We start from the raw sequence: 24,327 nt of genomic DNA, 5'->3' as shown, positions 1-24,327 counted from the left end.
TATCTTCAAATGAGTCATAACTGTATACTTACCTAGACAAGTTCTAGGGCCGGCATTGAACGAAAAGAACTTGTGGGACGGTTCAAGTCTCAACTCTCCTGTGTCTGAAACCCATCTCTCTGGCTTAAACTACCATGCGTCTTCTCCCCATATAGCTCTCATCCTCCCCATCGCGTAAAGAAAGATCATAATTTGAGAGACAAACGGATCGACTGTGATTAATACATCATTTCCAGCAAACTATGGACCCTTGAATGGGTCCTCACAAGCAGACCCGGAAACATCCAAGAATCGGCCAGTTCCAGGGGTAGCTTTGTAGAGTTTTCTTGATGTGTAAGTAGCCAAAGGTTTTCTTGTTGAGAAAATAATAGACGATAAGAAAGCAAAAGGAAGCTAGGAATTCTCCAAATAAACCGATAAACGCCATTAGTTAAGAGATTTTCGATTTTGTGTTGGGAAGATAACATAAAAATGAAGTTGAATTATGCACACATGATACGTAATATAACAACAAGTCGAGTTCACTACACCTCTATAACAAGGCTTTACCTCTTAATTCACATTGCATATATGTTTGGATCGTTTAATCTAACCATCATCGAAAGAACGTGCTGGACTGTGAGTGCCTCTTCTACATACACGGATCACATTAATAATGAGAGTTGCGTAAGGAAGTTAGAAGAATAGATTTATTGTTGAGAGAGTTATCCCATGGGTTTATGTATTTATTTAGAAGCTAGTAAAATTGAAGTGTTCCTAGTTGCTTTGTCGACAATTTAGCATTGTAATGAGAGTTTCTTGATGATGAAGTAACTTGCATGAAGAGATTTCTTGGTAAGAAAGTAATAACATGGGGTTGATCATGATGTCTTGAAGAGGAGCTAGCGAAATTGAACTGTTTTTAGTTACTTTGTCGACAATTTAGCATTATTATGAGATTTCCTCGTATATGACTATTTTGTACATTTTCAAATCTACATTTGTTTTAAAATTATTGTTATATGAACTTTTATGCATATACAATTATAACAGTCTATATCTTTAGATGTATCTTTGATTTATTGTACGATTTACTGAGAACCTAGCTCATAAATGGTTTTTTTTTTTACCTTTTTTTTTCATATTATTCACCTATATGAATAATATTTGATGAAATTGTTTTTTTTTTCTGTAACACGATGAAATTGTTTTAACAAGTCATTTCATAGGTAATTAAAATTCACGCGTTACCAAAAAAAAGCAACCATGAAAGTCTCAAAATTTCTCAAATGAATGGTTGATGAATCAAAGACTGATGAGGTTTATATGAGTGTAAGTGATTTGGTTTTCTTTAATTAATTAAGAAGGTGCGCTTTGTAAGAACAACGAAGTATCTAAAGTAATCCATCTCACGAGTTCCTCTCATATATATATCGACTATCATAGTAGTTATAATCAAAACCAGCGGGTAGCATCGAGATATTGACAGTAATTTTTATATCTTATTAAGGCACAATGCAATACATTTTCATATAAGAAATAAACAGCTCAGCGTTCATTAATACAAAAGAAAAATAAGAGAGAAGTGAACTTTCTCAAATCACAAATATACCAACCTTGCAAAGACCACTAGGCAAGTACATTTGGACAATACGTACGCACCTTATTACTTGCTATACTATAACCGATAGATTACTTAAGAAACTCTAGCAAAGATAACATTTCAAGCCGAAGATCTCTTACTAAGCGTGACTCTAAGCCCATGATTCATTTGAAGAGCAAGACGAGGCTTTGGCTCAATCTTATACCCTTTTACAAGATTAATGTCATAGTTTTGTAATATCTCCACTACTACGGTCTTCATTGTCACCATAGCTAAATGCTTACCAGGACAAGTTCTTGGACCGGAGTTAAATGCTAAAAACTTGGAAGAAGGCTCATGTCTCAACCCTCCAGTCTCTGAAATCCATCTCTCTGGCTTGAACTCCCACGCGTCCTCTCCCCATACGGATCTCATTCTCCCTAACGCATAGATAGGGATGATAATGTTAGAGTTTGCATCGATTTTGTGTCCACTTGGAAGTACATCTGATTTTATAGGAGACTTGCGCTCGAACGGAATTGGTGGATAGAGCCTCATTGCTTCATACAGTGATGCATGTAGATACACCAACTTGTTCAAATACTCTTTGTGATCACTAGCCGACCATGACCTCTCTTGACTAGCTTCCGGTAGATTTGTGATGATTTCTTGGCGAATCTTGGCTTCCACGTTAGGGTTTTTTGTGAGGAGTCCGAAAAACCAAGTGATAGCAGTGGCAGTGGTATCCCTCCCTGCGAAAATGAAAGATAAAAGGGTTTCTCCAATGAACTTATCATTGCTTGGATCCAAGAGCTCGTACTTGCTTGTATCTAGCTTTATGTAAGATGTTAAAACATCTTCACTTTCTCCATTGGAATGATCATGATCATGATCGATCCCTTGTGATCTTATCTCTTCTCTCTTTGCATCAATGTATTTCGCACAGATTCGATCAAAAGTTGCACCGGCTTCTAGCAACATCTTCTCTTGACCCAGTCCCATCCATCTTTGAAACTTCCACAAGAATTTTGGTATGACATGCCTAAACAAAATGGCTTCCCCAGCATTATCGAAGGCTTTTGCGAACTCAACCTCTGGCATTTCAATGGATAGAGACTGAGGATCAGACCCGGTAATTGAAATTAAGGATATATCGAACATGAATCTCCGGAACACATCCTGCAAGTCCACGACCGTCCCTTCCTCTGAATAGTGACTGAATAGAGGAAGAAGCACGTCCTTGAGTTTACTTGTTGTGACACTCAATGACAAGTTTTGGAAACCTTGCTGATGGAGGATGACCTGAAAAGACATTCTTAGATTCTTCCATAGCTCTCCATCGGTGTTGAATATCGCATCTCCATAGACATCAAATATTTCTTTGAACTCAGGTCCTTTGACGTAGTTGGAGAAATTTGAGGTCAATATATGATGTATATTAGCTGGATCAACGGTGATCAACGCATCCATTCTACTGAACCATGGACCCTTGAATAGAAATGTCAAGTTGGTTTTCTCAATGATATAGATGGCATCATCAATCCGATTGAACCTCATGAGCACAGCTGGAAGCATCCCAAGAACAGGCCAGTTCCAAGGGCAGCTTTGAAGGTATTTCTTAATGAGCAAGTTGCCATAATGTTTGTTGATGAGGAAGTAATAGAAGATGAGGAAGCAAAAAAGAGATATAGATGCTTCAAATAAGCCGATCGAAGCCATTAGGGAAGTTTGATAGTGGGTGGAGGAGGAGGAGAAGAAGAAGGAACTGGATTTATATACACATGATAAAAGTCTATTGTTTAACTAATTCTAAAATATTCGATTTCATATCAGAGATGTCTGGAAAACAGTGTGTTGATCTATAGCAAGAGAACCAGAGAAATCTTAGAGAATAGGATAAACAAATGATCCGTGATGCGGTCTCCAATAAACAAGCATCACATGTTTTCAGATTTTTTTTTTCGCTAAAATTTGGGTGCGACATGTTTTGAGATCTGACAGTGCAAAGTTGCTTAAATGAAAGGCTTTCTTGAATTATACTCACAGGATATAATACTGAAACAAGTCGAGTTCTCAAGTACCTTGTTTTCACGGTTGCATATGTGTGTCTTAAATCTCTGTGCACAAGTAAAAGTTTAGCACTAGTGGGTTGGTATGCCTTTTAGGTTTAGGAAAATTTAACTTTTCTAGATAAGTATGTATTCTTAAAAAATAAAGGAAATCGGATTTTGAGGCTGATATAAAAATGAGTCTAAGGGTTTTTAAGATTATTCAGTTCACGCAATAATAAGAAACCCTAAACGGGTATTTGCCTCAATACTTTTTGTTCTCTATTGTCTTCTTGCTTAATTCGTGGTTGTTCACGACACACGGCATCTATATAAATCTTATATATTAAACCAGAAGTCACAACTTTGATTCATATGTGATTTTTTTTTTTAAAAGAACTTAATGGACATATTCAAGTCCTTCTTAATAAGAAGGAGAGGGTTCGCCCTAGAGACCCTGCTCTCTCTGGCACGAAGACCAAGACGGCCGCATCTACAGGATGAGATCCCCCTCCGACGTCTTTTCCGGTGACAGCTCTTTCCTCTGAAGCTTCCGTCTCCTCTTCTTCTTCCGTGCTGTTCCAGAGTCTTGCTCCGATGGTCATCTCCCCACCTTCTCTCCCAACACCGATGACTCAACGTTTGCAGCTCCAACCAGGGTCTTCTCCTCGGCGAACCTCTCTTCTCCGAGACCTCAATCCCCGTCCACCTCCGGAGCCTCCGGATCCACCGGATCGAGTACCTCCGCATCGTTGTTGCTCAGTGTTCCTCCGTTCAAGTCCAAACTTTATGTCCATCGGAACTCCGGTGGTCCTCTCTGGGTTGAAGGTTTCTTCGACTGTTTTGTTCTCCTGGGAATCCCAGACAATAAAGCTAGTTGCTTTCCATGCTCGCTGTATCACCCTTGCTGGCCCGCTTCCTCTACGTTTCAGATCCGTGAGTCAAACTCTCAGATCTGTACATCTCAACCTTTCGTCCTCAGTGTTTCTCCGGCTAGAAGATCCATGCCATCAACCACCGCAAATATACCTTCTCTCACAACTGTTGGCGTCCGATGTAGGTGGGAATCCACTCCGGCGTCCAGCTCTGAGCCATATGTTTCTAAATCTGGCGACCGATGTAGGTGGGAATCCACTCCGGCGTCCAGTTCTGAGCCATCAAAAGCTAGTAAGGTCATGTTGTCGGCGCACAACTCTCACCTCCTCCTCTGTTGTGGAGAGTACTTCACTGCCATGTCTCCTTTCTATGAATGGAGAAAATTTCTCGGATTCTTTTCCGAGCTTTAGTTTCAGTTTACTCACCGGTTTGTTACCTTGTGGAGCGGTCTGTACGGGGCCTGAAGGTGCAATCGAGATTACTTCGGTTTCTCTCGTTGGTGAGGACTGTTTCTCAACGTCACTTGTGACTATCTCTCTGCTATCCGACTTTGTCGTGAAAGCTTTATCGACGTATTCAAGCTTGGCTTTGAATTCGCTGTCAACTTCATATGAAGATTTATCATGCTTAGTTCTATTTGCTATTGTAGTTCATCAATTGTTTTCAAGAGGATGTTTAATTCCCTCTTGGCTTTGTAGTCTTTAAATTTGAATCTAATGAAAGTTTGTGTTTCAAAAAAAAAGGACATATTCAAGTCATGTTACATTTAATATATAATTTTATCATTTAAATTTTATTTAAATACATGTTTTAAGTGGATCATTTCATCTACCATGCTCAAATCACATCACAAGTATCTAATGCAAATAAATTTAAGTGTCGATGTTTCTTGATGAATAAGTTAGTAAAATGAGAGTTTCTTGATGATAAAGTAACTTAGATGAAGAGATTTCTTGCAAAGAAAGCAAAACTATGGTTGATGTCTTGATGAGGAGCTAGCAAAACAGAGCTGTTTTTAGTTGTTTTTATCGACAATTTAGCATTGCTACGAGATTTCTGCGTATGAACATATATTTAGGCGTTAAAGTAGTACATTTGCGATTCCCATTTTTATACATTACTATTTTGAACTTTTGAGCATATATAAGTAGAAGTTGGAGCTTCCAATATTTACATTCGAGTCAACTTTAGTTTTTTCATAAATTTATATTATCGAGTAAATAATTAAACATTCAGTTTTTGTTTAATCTTTAAAATAAACTATATTGATTAAAATTTGTTTTCATTGGTTTAAGGTAGTAAATATTAATCATTTTTAGATAATATGATTTTTGTTACTTAAAATAAAATCTTTATAATTTTAAAATTTAATATCGACAAATATTAAAATATTTAACATATAGAGGTATAGTATTACAACATTAAATTATATTAAATTAAATTATATTTATTTCATGTGTTATTTTTTAATTTGGACCATCCTTTAAATATTGGAAAGACCCAATTTAAATGATAAAATTATATATTAAATGTAACATGACTTGAATATGTTCATTAAATCTATTTTTTTTAAAATCACACATGAATCAAAGTTGTGACTTCTGTTTTAATATATAAGATGACTTACTTTGTAAGCAGAAAAAATATAATCTTCGTAAGGTGTAAATTAGATCTATCTCACGGGTTTCTCTCATATAACTATGGATTTTAAGTGATTTGAATTTGTGTAGCACTGAGATACTGACGGTAAACTTTATATATATCTTCCTGTCACAATGAATTCATTTTTATATAAGAAATAATACTTCACTGTTCACTATTACATAATAAAAAAGAAATAAATTTCATCAAATCACGAAAAAACAAATTTCCAAAGACCAGGGGGACAAGTACATGTGGACAATAAATGATACTTTTTTTTATAATATATCCGATGGATTATTATTGGAGAAACTCTTAACATAGACATTTCAAGCTGAACATCTCTTAGTAAGCGTGACTCTAAGCCCATGTTTCATATGTAGAGACAGACGAGGCTTTGGCTCAATCGTATGTCCCTTGACGAGCTTAATGTCAAAGTTTTGCAATATCTCCACAACTATAATCTTCATTGCAGTCATAGCTAAATGCTTACCAGAACAAGATCTTGGACCGGAGTTAAACACTAAGAACTTGGAAGAAGGCTCATGTCTCAACCCTCCAGTCTCTGAGATCCATCTCTCTGGCTTAAACTCCAATGCGTCTTCTCCCCATACGGATCTCATCCTCCCTAACGCATAAATAGGGTAGATAATGGTAGAGTTTGCATCAATTTTGTGCCCACTTGGAAGCACATCTGAGTTAACAGAAGTCTTGCGCTCCAACGGAATTGGTGGATAGAGCCTCATTGCTTCATACAACGCCGCATGTAGATACACCAACGTGTTCAAAAACTCTTTGTGATCAATAGCCGACCATGGACTCTCTTGACTAGTTGCAGTTTTTGGTAGGTTTGTGTTGATCTCGTGGCGAATCTTGGTTTCCACGTTAGGGTTTTCTAAGAGGAGAGCAAAAAACCAAGTGAGAGCAGTGGAAGTGGTATCCCTCATTGCGACAATGAGAGATACAATGGAGTCTCTAAGGAACTTATCATCGCTTGTTTTCAAGTGCTCGTACTTGCTTGTATCTAGTTTCATGAAGTAAGTTAAAAAATCTTCACACTCTCCATCGGAATGATCATGATCATGATGGATCCCTTGTGATCTTATCTCTTCTCTCTTTGCAAATATATATTTCGCGCAGATACGATCAAAAGTGGCACCCGCTTCTATCCTCTTCTTCTCTTGACCTAATCCCATTCGGTTTTGCAACTTCCACAAGAATCTTGGTATGACATGCCTATACACAACAGAATCTCCAGCATTCTCTAAGGCTTTTGCGAACTCAACCTCTGGCATTTCAATGGAGAGAGACTGAGGATCAGACCCGGTGATTGCAACTAGAGTTGTATCTAACATGAATCTCCCGAACACATCCTGCAAGTCCACGACCGTCCCTTCCTCTGAATAGTGATTGAATAGAGGAACAAGCACATCCTTGAGTTTACTTGTTGTGATACTCATCGAAAAGTTTTGAAAACCTTGATGATTGAACATGACCATAGAAGACATTCTTATATTCCTCCATAGCTCTCCGTCGGCAGTGAATATGGCGTCTCCATAAACATCAAATATCTCTTTCATCTCCGTTCCTTTGATGTAGTTGGTGAAATTCGAGCTCAATATATGTTGTATATTAGCTGGATCAACCGTGAACAACAGATCCATTCTAGTGAGCCACGGACCCTTGAATAGAAACGTCAAGTTGCTCTTCTCTAAGACCCAGATGAGAACATCGATTCGCTTGTACCACAAGATTATAGTTGGAAGCATCCCAAGAACAGGCCAGTTCCAAGGGTAACAAAGGGTTTTCTTGATGTAACCAGAATGTTTCTTTATGAGAAAGTAAAAGAAGATGAGAAAGCAAAAAAGGGATATGGATGTTTTAAATAAGCCAAAGGAAGCCATTACGGAAGTTTGATAGTGGGTGTGGGTATAGGAGAAGAAGGAACTGGATTTATATAAACACAAAGTTAACATCTGCTCCTTGCGCGGGATGAACATTATATATATAAATTATTTTATATATTATATATTTATAGCATATTATGAAATAATAAATATATATTGAATAATTAAAAAATCATTATCTACTACTTATATAATTATATTGGTGAGAACATATAAATAAATTTAATAAATCGAAAAATACTTTTTCTATTTGATATGATATATAATTAAACTTAAACGATACTAACATATATATGGTATATGTTAATATTAATATTTATTAGATGATGTTTTTTGCTCATATTTTTTTTATCATTTGTATCTGTTATAGCAAAAAATCTAAATTAGTGATAACAAAATTTTTATTGTGAGAATAATGGTTTAAGTAATTTATAATATTTTAAAAAATTAAGTTGTCAATATTTTTTCAAATTGTTTATCAAAAAAATGTTCAAAGTAAATTTCAAAATTACGATATTTATGTATTTTTATATGGCATATAGTTTAATTTAAAATGATACATATATTTATATATTTTTTATTTTTGATACTTATTAAATGAGACTTTCAACTTATATTATTTTTCAATTATTTGTATCATGTCATAACAAAAGTTTTAAATCATAGACCACAAAATTTGAATGTGAAACTTTTAACAGTTTTAGTAATTTATATTCGTTTTTAAAAATTCAAAATATAATATTTAAATATATTTTTAAAATTTTTATTATATAGTTACTATGATTTTTAATTTATTTTAATAGCTTAAAATTAAACAAATATAATTATAATACATACTTATTTTTATCAAATCTTTATTATTCAAAATCATTAATTGTCATATATACTTTAGTCACATTAGGTAATTCCATAATCTTATTTAAGGAAATAATGAATCATATTAATAATGTATTTATTGTGGTTTAATAAAAAGCTTATTATATATTTAAATGAATCAATCTATTTATCTAAGGATTTTAAAAATGACACGTGGCTACAAAAAATGCTGCAATACTTCTCAAATAATTATATAGGGGATTGAATTTATATAGACATGATAAAGTATATTGCTAGCGTGTCGATCTACATGGATAGAGATAGAGGGCAGTTTGTGATCACTAAATTATACTAATAAAAAAAAAAAAAACAGTTGTGAGAGAGAGATACGAGTTGTGAAAAGAGTAACTGCGGCGGGACCCCACCCCCCCACGCCCACACACTTAAATACTTTGATCCCACCAGAATAATTGCAAAATAAAAAGACTTAAAATATTGATATAAAGAGTAACTTGGAAAAGCGTATCAACCGATAAGGTTAGAGCACATGATCATCTTGATGTGCTGTCCAATTAATAATGAGTAGATGATAATCTGCACGCAATCGCATACGCAGAATAAGTTTTTATAATAATATTTATGTATTAAATAGTTTTAATATTTTATAACACTATAATTTTTATCGATTATAAAATGACACATACAAATGTTGGTTTTTTAATATCATCGTTATTGAAGATATAATGTATTACATCATATTTTAATTATTTTTAAGACTTTATATGCACAAAAAAAAGTTAAATTTTACAGCTGACACAAATTACCAAAACCAAATAGGCAACATCGATTGTATAATGAAAAATGAAAATTATGATTTTTGCTCTCGATTTGTTTACTATTGACTCTTCATAAGTGAGTTCATTTTCCATCTCTATAAACTTGTGTTTTCATTTTCATCTCTGTTTTAGTGATATGAGTTAAGTTTTTTTTTTAAAACTTTTTCTATGAATTCAGTTAATTAAATAAGTGTCAATTTAAAAAAACATGGACATCTGTAAAAATTAGTTTCACTCTAGATTCATATCTAAGAATCAAAACTTAAAAAAAAAAATCACCGGTAAACTATATTAACAGATTAGTGTTCAAATCTAATATGTCAAGCTGTTATAAAATTTATAACCGTTTTTAAAAATTCAAAATATAACATATAAAAAAACACATGATCCATGATGTTGCTCTCCAGTAAACAAGGATCATAATTTTGAGATTTGACAGTACACAGTTGCTTAAATGAAAGGCTTTCTTTAGGTATACACTACAATAAGTCAAGTTATCTAGTCTTGAACCATACACACATGGTGATAGATAATACTACATCATGTCGAGTTCTCAAGTCACGTAAGAAGAAGATGCATCGTGGAGTAATCTCTCTTACATGCACACATCACACTAATATCATCCAGCGCAAATAAATTCAACCGTCGAACTTTTCTTGATGAATAAGTTACTTAAATGAGAGATTCTTGGTAAGAAAGTGATACCAGGGGTTGATGTCTTGTTTAGGAGATAGCAAAATTGATCTGTTTTCTTGTTGCTTTGTCTAACGATTGAGAATTGTTACGAGATTTCCTCGCGTGACCATATATTTTGGCGTGAGTGATACGTTGCGATCGTCTCCATTCCTTAAAAAATTGTTATACTGAATTAACATCTTTTTTTTTTAACTCCGAGCAATCAAACATTCACCATGGAAAAACCGCCGCATGAACCAAATACCATGCCAGCGGAGAGGCAAAGACGAGAAAATTAGGGCTAATTGCAAAGAGAGAGTAACATTTTTCTGCCACTCAAAATCCCTCTCACTTTTTTACTGAACTCACATCTTTGAAGCATTTTACTTTTTATCCGATAGATTATTGAGAAAAAAACTAGGATAGCACCAAACCAAGTTTTTGTTCCCAAAGTAGCATTTAAGGCTCAAAGTCACAAAAATATGTTTCATTAAAGAGGTAAATATACACTTATACCCCTTGGGTTAATTAATCCAAACCTTAGGGTTTTTAGAGTTAAGGGGGTGGGGTTTTGGAATTAGGGTTTAAAATTTTATAAAAAATAAATACTAAAATAAAATAAAAAATTTAAAAAACAGTTTCAAAAAGTATTTTTAAATTATAAAAAGAAAATTTGAAAAAAAAAAAAAATTAGAAAAAAATTTGAAAAAAAAAATTATAAAAATTTCGAATCTGAAAAATATAATCTGAAACTATAAAAAAATTTCTTTTTTTCATTTTTTTTATTTTTATTTTATTTATTTTTATTTATTTTTGTTTGTTTATTTAATTTTAAACCAAGGGTATTAGAGATATTTTACCCTTTAATGAATGTCATTTTTGTGACTTTCTCCTTCTAGTGCTATTTTTGTGACATAAACTTCAAAAGGTGTTATTATTGACAATTGCCCATAATATTAATATAAATTTTATCGGAAAAACTCAGCACTAAATACATAAACAAAAAAACAAACAAACCCTAAACCCTATAATCCTAAGCATTATTCTAAACCAAACCTTAAACCCAACCTAAACCAAACGCTAAATCTTTTCTACTACCTAAACCTTAAATCATACCTAAACCTAGACCTTAACCTATCTAACCCTAAACCCTACATAAACCTAACACTAATCCCAAAAACCCTTCATACTACCTAAACCCTAAACCTATCTAACCGTAAACCAACCTAACCCTAAATGTAAACCCTACCTAACCCTAAACCCTATTTAACCCTAAACCCTACTTAACCCTAAACCCTACCTAAAACCTAACCCTAAACCCTACCTAACCCTAAACCCTACCTACCCTAAACCCTACCTAACCCTAAACCCTACTAACCCTATATTCTACCTAACCCTAACCCTACCTAACCCGAAACCCTACTAACCCTAAACCCTACTAACCCTAAACCCTACCTAACCCTAAACCCTACCTAATTCAAAACCCTACCTAGCCCTAAACCCTACCTAACCCTAAACCCTTTCTAACCCTAAACCCTACCTAACCCTAAACCCTTCTAACCCTAAACCTTACCTAACCGTAAACCCTACCTAACCCTAAACCCTTTCTAGCCCTAAATCCACCTAACCCTAAACCCTACTAACCCTAAACCCTTCTAACCCTAAACCATGCTAACCCTAAACCCTACATAATTCTAAACCCTACCTAACCCTAACCCTACAGAACCCTAAACCCTACCTAACCTAAACCCTACCTAACCGTAAAACCATTCTAACCCTAAACCCTACTAACCCTAAACCCTACATAACCCTAAACTCTACTAACCCAAAACCCTACCCAATTCTAAGCCCTACCTAACCCTAAACCCTACGTAACCCTAAACCCTACCTAACCCTAAACCCTATTACCTAAACCTTAAATCCTACCTAAACCTAGACATTAACCTATCTAACCCTAAACTCTACATAAACCTAACCCTAATCCCTAAACCCTTCATACTACCTAAACCCTAAACCTATCTAACCGTAAACCAACCTAACCCTAAACTTAAACCCTACCTAACCCTAAACCCTATTTAACTCTAAACCCTACCTAAAACCTAACCCTTAACCCTACCTAAAACCTAACCCTAAACCCTACCTAACCCTAAACCCTACCTAAAACCTAACCCTTAACCCTACCTAAAACCTAACCCTAAACCCTGCATAAACCTAACCCTAATCCCTAAACCCTTCATACTTCCTAAACCCTAAACCTATCTAACCATAAACCAACCTAACCCTAAACGTAAACCCTACCTAACCCTAAACCCTATTTAACTCTAAACCCTACCTAAAACCTAACCCTTAACCCTACCTAAAACCTAACCCTAAACCCTACCTAACCCTAAACCCTACCTAAAACCTAACCCTCAACCCTACCTAAAACCTAACCCTAAACCCTACCTAACCCTAGACCTACCTACCCTAAACCCTACATAACCCTAAACCCTACTAACCCTAAATCCTACCTAACCCAAAACCCTACTAACCCTAAATCCTACTAACCTTAAATCCTACTAATTCTAAATCTTTTCTAACCCTAAACCCTACCTAATTCAAAATCCTACCTAACCCTAAACCCTACCTAACCCTAACCCCTTTCTAACCCTAAACCCTTTCTACCCCTAAATCCACCTAACCCTAAACCCTACTAACCCTAAACCCTTTTAACCCTAAACCATGCTAACCCTAAACCCTATCTAATTCTAAACACTACCTAACCCTAACCCTACATAACCCTAAACCATATCTAACCTAAACCCTACCTAACCGTAAAACCATTATAACCCTAGACCCTACTAACCCTAAACCCTACTAACCCTAAACACTACATAACCCTAAACCTTACCTAACCTTAAACCCTACTAACCCTAAACCCTACCCAATTCTAAGCCCTACCTAACCCTAAACCCTACGTAACCCTAAACCCTACCTAACCCTAGACCCTAAACCCTACCTAACCCTAAGCCCTATCAACCCTAAACCCTACCTAACCCTAGACCCTAAACCCTACCTAACCCTAAGCCCTACCATCCCTAAACCCTACCTAACCCTAAACCCTAAACCCTACCTAACCCTAAGCCCTACCAACCCTAAACCCTACCTAACCCAAAACCCTACCTAACCCTAAACCCTACCTACCCTAAACCCTTTTTAACCCTAAAACCTACCTAACCTTAAACCCTAAACCCTATCTAACCCTAAGCCCTACCTAACCTTAAACCCTTTCTAACCCTAAACCCTTCCTAACCCTAAACCCTGCATAACCCTAAACCCTTTCTAACCCTAAACCTTACCTAACCCTAAACCCTAAGCCCTACCTAACCCTAGACCCTAAACCCTACCTAACCCTAAGCCCTACCAACCCTAAACCCTACCTAACCCTAAATCCGTTTTCGAATTCTAAGAGTTAAGATGTGATTATTTCTAAAATCTAATCAACATGAGAAGTAATAGTTATATAATCTTCAAAGTACCAATCAATGACAAAACAACTGTCAGAGTTAATAAGATCCGGTCACTACGTACACTGCAATGAAGGCCATTTTAACAGATATAAATTCAACCAAATCGATAAACTACTTTAGTTTTGGACTTCAAGAGTGAAGTTGCATGCATAAAAAAGGAGAATAAAAGGTAAGATTATCCCATAAAACATGACCAAAAAAGGGAAGACAGAGTTTGTCTGGATACAAATAATAATACACATGAGTACAAAATGATAAAGCTGAGAAACCAAAAAGAAGTTCCCTAACCTTTCTCCCATATAAGTATAACTATTGATTTTACTAGAAAACAAAATTAGTGTGTAGCACCGAGAGATTGACAGTAAACTTATCTTCTTAAGGCGCTATATATAAGAAATAACACTCCAGCGTTCGTTAATACTATATCGGATAAGATTATTATTGTAGAAACTAAAAGAATTTGACATTTCAAGCTGAACATCTCTTAGTAAGCGTGACTCTAAGCCCATGTTTCATGAGCAGATTAAGATGAGCCTTTGGCTTAATCTTATGTCCTTCGACGAGCTTAATGTCATAGTGTTGTAATATCTCTGCAACTATGGTCTTCATTGAAGTCATAGCTAAATGCTTACCGGAACAAGTTCTCGGACCGGTGTTAAACACAAGGAACTTGGAAGAAGGCTCGTGTCTCAACTCACCAGTCTCTGAAATCCATCTCGCTGGCTTGAATTCCAATGCGTCTTCTCCCCATACGGATCTCATCCTCCCTAACGCAATGATAAGGAAGATAATGTTCGAATTAGCATCGACTATGTGACCACTTGGAAGTACATCTGATTCTATAGAAGTCTTGCGCTGGAAGGGAAGTGGTGGATAGAGCCTCATGGTTTCGTACAAGGCCCCATGTAGATAAACCAACTTGTTCAAAAACTCTCTGCGATCGATAGCCGACCATTGACTACTTGCCGGTTTTGGTAGATTTGTGTTGATCTCTTGGCGAATCTTGGCTTCCACGTGAGGGTTTTTTGAGAGGAGCCAAAAGAACCAAGTGAGAGCACTGGAAGTGGTATCCCTTATTGCCATAATGATAGCTAAAATGGTGTCTCTAAGGAACTTATCATCGCTTGGATCCAAGAGCTCGTATTTGCTTGTATCTAGCTTTATGTAATACGTTAAAAAATCTTCATGACTTTCTCCATCTGAATGAACATGATCATGATGATGAATCCCTTGTGATCTTATCTCTTCTCTCTTTGCAGCTATGTATTTTGCGCACACTCTATCAAATGTCGCGCCCGCTTCTATCAGCTTCTTCTCCTTTCCCAGTCCCAACCGGTTTTGCAACTTCCACAAGAATCTTGGTATGATAAGCCTAGACACAATGGCTTCCCCAGCATCCTCGAAGGCTTCTGCGAGCTCAACCTCTGGCATTTCAATGGAGAGAGACTGAGGATCAGAACCGGATACTAAAAGTAAGGATATATCGAACATGAATCTCCGGAACACATCCTGCAAGTCCACGACTGTCCCTTCTTCTGAAAAGCGACTGAAAATAGGAAGAAGCACGTCCTTGATTTTACTTGTTGTGACACTCATTGACAAGTTTTGAAAACCTTGACGACTGAGGATGACCTGAGAAGACATTCTTATGTTTTTCCATAGATCTCCGTCAGCAGAGAAGAGCGGGTCTCCAAAGACATCTACCATCTCTTTGAACTCTGGTCCCTTGATGTAGTTGGAGAAATTTGAGCTCAATATATGATGTATATTAGCTGGATCAACGGTGATCAACGCATCCATTCTAGCGAACCACGGACCCTTGAATAAAAACGTCAAGTTGCTCTTCTCTAAGACGCGGATGAGAACATCGATCCGACGTGACCACAAGACCAAAGCTGGAAGCATCCCAAGAACAGGCCAGTTCCAAGGGGATCTTTTGTTGACAAGGTAACCAGAATGTTTTTTGTTGAGAAAGTAACAGAAGATGATGAGAAAGCAAAAAAGAGATAATGATGCTTCGAGTAAGCTGATAGAAGCCATTAATTAGGGAAGAAGTTTGATAGTGGGTAGTGGATGGAGAAGAAGGAACTGGATTTTATGTATACATCTGGTCAACTCTAGTACTGTTTCACCATTTTATTTTAAAATTAAAGAAAATCTTAGAGAACATGAATTCTCCACTTCCCAAGGATCACATCACATGTTTGAGATATGACAGTGCAACTTGAATTATTATAACTATTGAAGATAAGTAGGGAAACATCGTGGCTTGTATTTAAATAACCATGTGGATAATGATAATCATTGATAATAATCCCGTAATTATCAATCAGCCTTCCATTATATGGTGTCCAAATATCAAAACCAAAAAGACGTTTTGACAATGCAAATAGTGAAGTGTCAAACACGACCAAAGAGAGGGTTAAACTGTTAAAGCCAAGTATTTGCATCGTCCTTCAAAAACTTTCAAGACGTGGGAGAGGGACAACTTGAGAACAATAAGAAGATGCATATAATTAATCTCTCTCCCAGAAAGAAGAGATTAACAAAAGAGGCAATAGATGTATGTACATGGGATTTTAGCTCCACGGTATGTAATAACTCCGGGAATGTTATGAACTCATAAGAAGTAACCTAAAGAAAATAAAAAAACTATAACATCAGCCAAAACACAGTTCTAATTCCAAGACAAGAGTAACTTATATGGCACAAGAAATGGGTCAAAGCGACTAGAAAGCAGATGATTCAGATAGTAAGTTTGAAACGTTTCTAACATTGAAAACCACATTAAAAAGTAATGCGGGACTCTTATCAATAATAATTACAAACCACCAAAAAGTGTTCCTGTCAGCTTGTTCAACAGCGTGGATTTTCCAGCCCAACAAGTCCAACTCTAGAATCTCACACTTTTGGTCACATCAAAACCTTCTCCACCACCACCACCACCACCACCACCACCACCACCTTTGGTAGGTGGTGCAAGAAGGTCCCTTCGTAGAGCTTACCAAGTTTGGCCTGCCAAAATGTAATTCAGAGATAAGCTGCTGGTGCGGGGGAAAGTAACAAATTACAAATATAGAGTATGCAATGATGTTTCATGTCTGACTGACTACTAAACATATCCATTAAAGCTTTTAGCGCCCAGCTAATACTCTTAAGGTCCATGAGATTATCTGCAGTTTTATTTAGTATCAAAACAACCTTTTTTGATCCAAGGAACTTCAAAAGAGAGTCCACATATCAAAACCAATCCTTTTGCGACCCCAACGATTTTGACTACAAGTGAAAATGTGGTTGGACTATCACACACAATGTGGTTCAAAAGAGAGCTCACGGAGAACACCGGAATCAGAGGTCGACGACGGAGGAGAGAGAAGCAGAGGGATACGTTTCGCCACCTGATTACGACAACAAGAGACAAATTATGTCCCAAGTATCTAGAGCTGGGCCTGATCCAACAAGGGCCCATATGATAAATATCCAATTTATTTTAATGATATTAGGCCCATTTAATATTTTATTTTCTTGGAATAAAAAAAACATAAATAAATTAAAATTAAATTCCTTTCCAATTAAGAAGCGAGATCTACTCGACGAGAAACTGGATCACTTTCTTCTCCTTCTCCATCGATTTGCATCCTCGTGTGTTTCTCTTCCTCTCGCATCCACGCCTCTCTGGTAATGCTACTGCTCCTCACCGTGAAGCTCTCCTTGACCTGATCCGATCCGATCCGATCCGATCCGAGGTGAATCTCTATCTCACTATCTGGTGCGTTCCAGATCCGTTTGCGATTTCAATTTTATGAAAATGACTCGTTTCTCCTTTCGTTCTCTCTGATCTGGTTTGTGTAGAGCTGTTTCCGTTTCGTGATCTGGAAAAAAAAATATCATGTTGACGAAGTTCGAGACGAAGAGTAACAGAGTCAAGGGCCTCACCTTCCACCCCAAACGGCCATGGATCCTCGCCAGTTTGCACAGTGGCGTGATCCAGCTCTGGGATTATCGTATGGGTACTCTGATCGATCGATTCGACGAGCACGAAGGACCTGTCCGTGGTGTTCATTTTCACAATTCTCAGCCTCTCTTCGTCTCCGGAGGTATTGAGAAAATCATAATCTATTAACCATGATCAGTAGTGTGCTCGATTTCTAGATCTAGCTTGGTTTCTTTGAAGAGGATGGTTTCGTTGATTTGCCCCCAACCAATGTAATCGTATTGATAAATGCTTATACTAAGTTTAATTTGTTGTATAACATATGCTCTTTTGGATCATTGGACCTAGTCAGCTGAAATCAGATCCCATATTATTTCATTTTACTCTTCCAGAGCATTACTCATTGACAAGATTGTGTTTTTTGCAGGAGACGATTACAAGATTAAAGTTTGGAACCACAAAACGCACAGATGCCTATTCACTCTCCTCGGCCATCTCGATTACATCCGCACTGTCCAGTTTCACCACGAGAACCCGTGGATTGTGAGTGCTAGTGACGATCAGACTATCCGCATTTGGAACTGGCAGTCGCGGACTTGTATCTCTGTGTTGACTGGCCACAATCATTACGTTATGTGTGCTTCTTTCCATCCTAAGGAAGACCTTGTCGTGTCTGCATCTTTGGATCAGACTGTCCGTGTCTGGGATATTGGTTCTCTTAAGAAGAAGTCAGTGTCTCCTGCTGATGACCTCATGCGGTTTACGCAGATGAACTCTGATCTTTTTGGTGGTGTTGACGCTATAGTTAAGTACGTCCTCGAAGGTCATGATAGAGGAGTAAACTGGGCTTCTTTTCATCCCACCCTTCCTCTCATCGTCTCTGGTGCAGATGACCGCCAAGTAAAGCTCTGGCGTATGAATGGTATTTTTCCGGAAGCCTCTCTCTTTTCAAAAAAAAAAAAACTTTATAAACCATCGTTTGTACACTAAGTTGCAATTTTATAATAGTGTAGCTGATGTAACTCATCTTTCATTTCGATTTTGTTGCAGAAACTAAAGCATGGGAGGTGGATACACTGCGAGGCCACATGAATAATGTTTCATCTGTTATGTTCCATGCAAAACAGGACATTATTGTATCCAACTCTGAGGATAAAAGCATTCGTGTATGGGATGCTACCAAGCGAACTGGAATCCAAACTTTTCGCCGTGAGCATGATCGATTCTGGATTCTCGCAGTTCACCCTGAGATTAATTTACTGGCGGCGGGGCATGACAATGGTATGATCGTGTTCAAACTTGAGAGAGAGCGTCCTGCATTTGCTGTGAGTGGTGATTCTTTGTTCTATGTCAAAGATAGATTTTTGAGGTACTACGAATGTTCAACTCAGAAAGAATCCCAAGTTATCCCCATACGGCGTCCTGGTACACCAAGCTTGAATCAAAGTCCCAGAACTCTATCATACAGTCCGACGGAAAATGCAGTTTTGATCTGCTCAGATCTGGATGGTGGTTCTTACGAGTTGTACATCATACCCAAAGAAAGTGTTGGCAGGAGTGACGTTGTGCAAGATGCAAAGAGGGGCACAGGTGGTTCTGCGGTATTCATTGCCCGTAACCGGTTTGCTGTTCTTGAGAAAAGCACCAGCCAGGTGCTAGTCAAGAATCTCAAGAATGAGGTGGTTAAAAAGAGTGCTCTGCCTATTCCCACAGATGCTATCTTTTATGCTGGAACTGGAAATTTGCTTTGTCGATCTGAGGATAAAGTGGTTATATTCGACCTTCAGCAAAGGCTGGTCCTTGGTGAACTTCAGACACCGTTTGTTAGGTACGTTGTTTGGTCTAATGATATGGAGAGTGTTGCTTTGCTCAGCAAACATACTATCATTATCGCGAGCAAAAAACTTGTCCTCCAGTGCACCCTTCATGAGACAATACGTGTGAAAAGTGGAGCTTGGGATGAAAATGGTGTCTTCATTTACACTACTTTGAACCATATCAAGTACTGCCTTCCTAATGGAGATAGTGGAATCATCCGAACCCTGGATGTCCCTATCTATATCACCAAGGTTTCGGGGAATACAATCTTTTGCTTGGACAGGGATGGGAAAAATAGGGCAATCACCATCAATGCAACTGAATACATTTTCAAGCTTGCATTGCTGAGGAAGAAGTACGACCATGTCATGGGCATGATAAAGAACTCTCAGCTATGTGGACAGGCGATGATTGCTTACCTGCAGCAGAAAGGATTCCCTGAAGTTGCCCTCCATTTTGTTGAAGACGAAAGGGTCCGATTCAACCTGGCTCTTGAAAGCGGCAACATCAGCGTCGCTGTTGCGTCCGCTACAGAGATTAATGAGAAAGAGCAGTGGTACAAACTTGGGGTGGAGGCTCTTCGCCAAGGTAATGCTGGGATTGTTGAATTTGCGTACCAGCAGACAAAGAATTTTGAGAGGTTGTCGTTTCTTTATCTCATTACTGGTAAGTTGGACAAGCTTTCAAAGCTGATGAAGATTGCAGAAGTGAAGAACAACGTAATGGGTCAGTTTCACAATGCTCTCTACCTAGGAGATGTTAAAGAGCGTGTCAAGATACTTGAGAATGCTGGTCATTTGCCTCTCGCCTATATCACTGCCTCGGTTCATGGTTTAAACGATATCGCTGAGCGACTGGCGACTGAGCTTGGTGACAACGTGCCCTCATTACCTGAAGGGAAAACTCCATCCCTTCTAATGCCACCATCTCCCGTCATGTGTGGCGGTGATTGGCCTCTTCTAAGAGTGATGAAGGGAATATTTGAAGGCGGACTTGAGAGTGCAGCCAGAGGAGGGGCTGTTGATGAAGATGAAGAAGATGTTGGTGGCGATTGGGGAGAGGGACTTGACATGGTCGATGTTGATGGAATGGAGGACACAGACATCAAAGCCATTTTGGAGGAAGCAGAGAGAGGAGAAGAAGAAGAAAATGATGAAGAAGGTGGATGGTTGGGAATTGACGACTTGGAGCTCCCACCAGAACTTGACACTCCTAAGGCCTCTGCTAACGCACGTTCATCCGTCTTCGTGGCGCCTACTCAAGGTATGCCCGTAAGCCATATTTGGAGCCAGAAATCTTCCCTTGCTGCTGAGCAAGCCGCAGCGGGAAGCTTCGACGCTGCGATGCGTCTGCTCCACAGACAGCTTGGCATTAAGAACTTCGCGCCTTTGAAATCGATGTTTATTGATTTGTTCAACGGAAGCCACAGTTATCTGCGTGCTTTTACTTCATCTCCTGTGGTCCCACTTGCCATTGAGCGCGGATGGAGCGAGTCTTCCAGTCCCAACGTCCGTGGCCCACCAGCTCTCGTTTATGATTTCTCCCAGCAAGAAGAGAAGCTCAAAGCTGGCTACAAAGCCACAACAAGTGGGAAATTGACTGAGGCTCTCCGTCTCTTCCTCTCTATTCTCCACACCATCCCTCTCGTGGTGGTCGAGTCAAGAAGTGAAGTCGATGAGGTTAAGGAGCTCGTCACCATCGTCAAAGAATATGTCCTCGGTCTTAAAATGGAGCTTAAGAGAAGAGAGACCAGAGATGATCCAGTGAGGCAGCAAGAGCTCGCTGCTTACTTCACTCACTGCAACCTCCAACTACCTCACCTAAGACTCGCCCTGTTTAGTGCAATGGGAGTCTGCTACAAGGCGAGGAACCTCGCCACTGCCTATAACTTCGCCAAAAGATTGTTGGAAACGAACCCAATGGAGAGCCAGGCCAAGACGGCTAGGCAAATTGTTCAAGCCGCTGAACGCAACATGACTGATGCAACCGAGCTCAACTACGACTTCAGAAACCCGTTTGTGATATGCGGATCAACCTATGTCCCAATCTATAGAGGTCAGAAAGACGTGTCCTGTCCGTACTGCACGGCCAGGTTTGTGCCAAGCCAGGAAGGAAACATATGCGGGGTCTGTGATCTTGCAGTCATTGGCGCAGACGCATCTGGTTTAGTATGCTCTCCGTCTCAGGTCCGCTGATCAATTCAGATTCGTTAATCTTCTTCAAACGTGAGGCAAGTACTAGCTGCTCTTTTGATGGAACAAGTGTGTTGAGCGTTTGGTTTTGTGATTCTCTTTAAAAAAAATTGGTTTGTGAACTTTTCGTTGCAGGTTCTGTTGCTGTTTTGAGTCTTTCAAGTTGTTTCTTATCTTAGTGACAAGTTGACAACGCATGAGAGAACTTTAGCGTCTTGCTCTATATTTGGTTTTGTTTGGTTTCATATTTACATTCTCAGAACATTTCAATTAGTTTTATCGGATTTTAAAACTCGTTCACTATGATGGTATAATATAGACGAATTTTGTTGAGTTATGTAATGTTTTTTTTTTGTTTCTCATTTTTTGTTGTTAATTTTGACATGATTCGTAATTGTTATTCCAATTACTTTAAACACCATGCAAAGATTTAGAAATTCCCAACATATGTAAGCTTCTTAAAACTCTTTATTTCAAACTTCATTGTAATTGCACCTACTCTACAAAACGTGTTTCGGACCTAATCAGAGTATATTTATTTAACAAGATATTCATCGAGTCAGAAGAGCATCTTTTGTCCTATACAAGCAAGCAAGCACACACGTACACGCGTATGAATTGCTAATATTGTAGGTGTTTTAAGAGTTTATCGATCAAAATGATTTTTTTCTTCTTTTAGACCCGAATTTAACTACCTTGTCCACTTGATCAGGGTGCAATTTTTCTAATTATAGTTATATAAATACACCATTATACATATTACAAGACATAAGAGTTATACTCAAAAAAATCAAAGCAAAAAGTGTACATGGTTTGGTTATTGACTTCGGTTCTTCTCTTATTCTCTGCATCATCAGACACTGTCTTCGCTCGACGACCATATGAATCTCCCAAAACAAGTAAGGACCTAGTTATGAGTAACTATTTCATTAGTTTCCCAATCAAATTTTCATAAGAAAAATTATGATACATGTTAAACCCTACCAGTTTTTTTTAATACCATGAAATTAAAAGGTTAACTATCCTTGTACGAGAGCCTAATTAAATGTTGTAAAGATATATAAATGCATGTCCACCTATACTACCTTATCACATCTCTATTATCTTACATAATTACATCTCTATTATCTTTCAAAACTTAAAAACAATGTATTAGATTAATGGATTGTTTTGTTGAAAACTGAAGTAGTAGGAGTTTGGGATAAGAAGTTGATTAGAGAAGTAAAGATTAAAGTGGGAGGCAGTAGCTCACGGCCTGCAGGTCAAAGAGAATGACATCAACTATGGTCCCAAACCGTATAGCGACTAGTCGTGATTAATGATTGTGGTGCTCCAGAGAAAAAACAAATTACAATATGTAATCGAATTATTTGGGTTGTTAACAAATATATTTAGTTATTTCGAGTTAATAATTGTTTGATCGTTTTGTTACGATATTTTTCTCACAGGCGAAGCGTAAGACGCATATTTTTCGTTTGACTATCTTAGCCGATAACTTGGACTATTATTCAAAAAATAACAGAATTACATTATGCATTAAATTCAGTCAGTTGACGTATGATTTATATTATCAATTCAGTCAGTTAATTCAACCAAAGTTATTATCAATTCCAGCCGTATGATATAAGAAAACAAAATTTTGGGGACGACTTTATCTTCGTCAAAGAAAAAAAGTCAGGATAACAACTCTATAAATAAAACACATCTTTCAGCAAATAAATACATACATATATATCATTTTCTTCGTCAGAGACTAGTTCACTTGTAAAATCCATAAAAATTTCAATAACTAAATAAAAAATAATGTATCATCGCTTGGTTTGCTTAGTTACTTTGATTATTCTAATGTTCACTGGATCATCGACCACAGCTTTCGCTCGGATACCATACCAATCATCCATGACAAGTAAGTTTCTAGTCATGAACTTAACTCTCAACCCAAAATTTTCTTAAATTTTCATGTAATATATATGCCTCAAGGTTCATAAATTTCATACTCAAAATGGTGTATGTTCCTGGTAAAGAATAAAGATCGTATGAATTTGATATCTCAAATTTTTTGAAGCAAACACTCATACACCCAAATTCACTTATTTGTTTGTTATTATTAACTGTATGGGAAGAACATGGAGAAAGGGTTTGGGATCAAAAGATGATTGGAGATATCAAGATTGACGTAGGAAGCAGTAATTCAAGGCCAGCACGTCAAAAAGATAGCCCAAGTCCGCCTGGCGCCAACATGTAGCTTTCTTGGACAACTGAAAGTTGGATGTGCATGTTCCATAGAATATATATTGGCTAAACGAAAATGTATCAGATTTACGCCTTGTTTACCTAAGCAGTATAAAAGTATGACGTTTTAGTTGTTAAAATTGTAAGTCACAGTTTATATTTTTGTTATAAAAAAAGCATGTGTAGCGAAAGTTATTTTCGTTCGTATAAACAAGATCAAGATTATTGTAAAAAAACGTGTGGTCTCTCCATCTTTTTCTAAGTAATATATGACCAGGGTAA

At 37.5% G+C, this 24,327-nt stretch overlaps 4 protein-coding genes across 4 annotated transcripts; 1 reads left to right on the top strand and 3 right to left on the bottom strand.

Moving 5' to 3' along the window:
• Positions 1-1,286: 1,286 nt before the first annotated feature.
• Positions 1,287-4,161, bottom strand: LOC106374206 (alkane hydroxylase MAH1-like). The gene has a single exon (XM_013814283.2). The coding sequence runs from the start codon at positions 3,278-3,280 to the stop codon at positions 1,703-1,705; it is 1,578 nt and encodes a 525-aa protein (XP_013669737.2). The 5' UTR covers positions 3,281-4,161; the 3' UTR covers positions 1,287-1,702.
• A 2,088-nt stretch (positions 4,162-6,249) lies between these two features.
• Positions 6,250-8,141, bottom strand: LOC106359975 (alkane hydroxylase MAH1-like). The gene has a single exon (XM_013799592.3). The coding sequence runs from the start codon at positions 8,124-8,126 to the stop codon at positions 6,456-6,458; it is 1,671 nt and encodes a 556-aa protein (XP_013655046.2). The 5' UTR covers positions 8,127-8,141; the 3' UTR covers positions 6,250-6,455.
• Positions 8,142-13,754: 5,613 nt separating this feature from the next.
• LOC106359913 (alkane hydroxylase MAH1-like) lies at positions 13,755-16,823 on the bottom strand. The gene has a single exon (XM_013799536.3). The coding sequence runs from the start codon at positions 15,907-15,909 to the stop codon at positions 14,338-14,340; it is 1,572 nt and encodes a 523-aa protein (XP_013654990.2). The 5' UTR covers positions 15,910-16,823; the 3' UTR covers positions 13,755-14,337.
• A 571-nt stretch (positions 16,824-17,394) lies between these two features.
• On the top strand, positions 17,395-22,175 carry LOC106361358 (coatomer subunit alpha-2-like). Its single transcript, XM_048737863.1, has 5 exons — positions 17,395-17,615; positions 17,722-17,966; positions 18,231-18,725; positions 18,854-21,851; positions 21,949-22,175. The coding sequence occupies exons 2-4, from the start codon at positions 17,759-17,761 to the stop codon at positions 21,814-21,816; spliced, it is 3,666 nt and encodes a 1,221-aa protein (XP_048593820.1). The 5' UTR covers positions 17,395-17,615; positions 17,722-17,758; the 3' UTR covers positions 21,817-21,851; positions 21,949-22,175.
• Positions 22,176-24,327: the final 2,152 nt, after the last annotated feature.

The sequence above is a fragment of the Brassica napus genome, chromosome A8, assembly GCF_020379485.1.
Source record: "Brassica napus cultivar Da-Ae chromosome A8, Da-Ae, whole genome shotgun sequence".
NCBI lineage: Eukaryota > Viridiplantae > Streptophyta > Magnoliopsida > Brassicales > Brassicaceae > Brassica > Brassica napus.
This window is presented reverse-complemented; position numbering and strand designations above follow the sequence as displayed.

What these genes read in the sequence shown, in the direction of transcription:
- LOC106374206 (XM_013814283.2), bottom strand. Translation starts at nt 3,280, where the DNA reads ATGGCTTCGATCGGCTTATTTGAAGCATCTATATCTCTTTTTTGCTTC.
- LOC106359913 (XM_013799536.3), bottom strand. Translation starts at nt 15,909, where the DNA reads ATGGCTTCTATCAGCTTACTCGAAGCATCATTATCTCTTTTTTGCTTT.
- LOC106359975 (XM_013799592.3), bottom strand. Translation starts at nt 8,126, where the DNA reads ATGTTCATCCCGCGCAAGGAGCAGATGTTAACTTTGTGTTTATATAAA.
- LOC106361358 (XM_048737863.1), top strand. Translation starts at nt 17,759, where the DNA reads ATGTTGACGAAGTTCGAGACGAAGAGTAACAGAGTCAAGGGCCTCACC. An exon ending in GCCTCTCTTCGTCTCCGGAG is followed by an intron (nt 17,967 to 18,230) that starts GTATTGAGAAAA and finishes TGTTTTTTGCAG; the next exon opens with GAGACGATTACAAGATTAAA. An exon ending in AAAGCTCTGGCGTATGAATG is followed by an intron (nt 18,726 to 18,853) that starts GTATTTTTCCGG and finishes ATTTTGTTGCAG; the next exon opens with AAACTAAAGCATGGGAGGTG.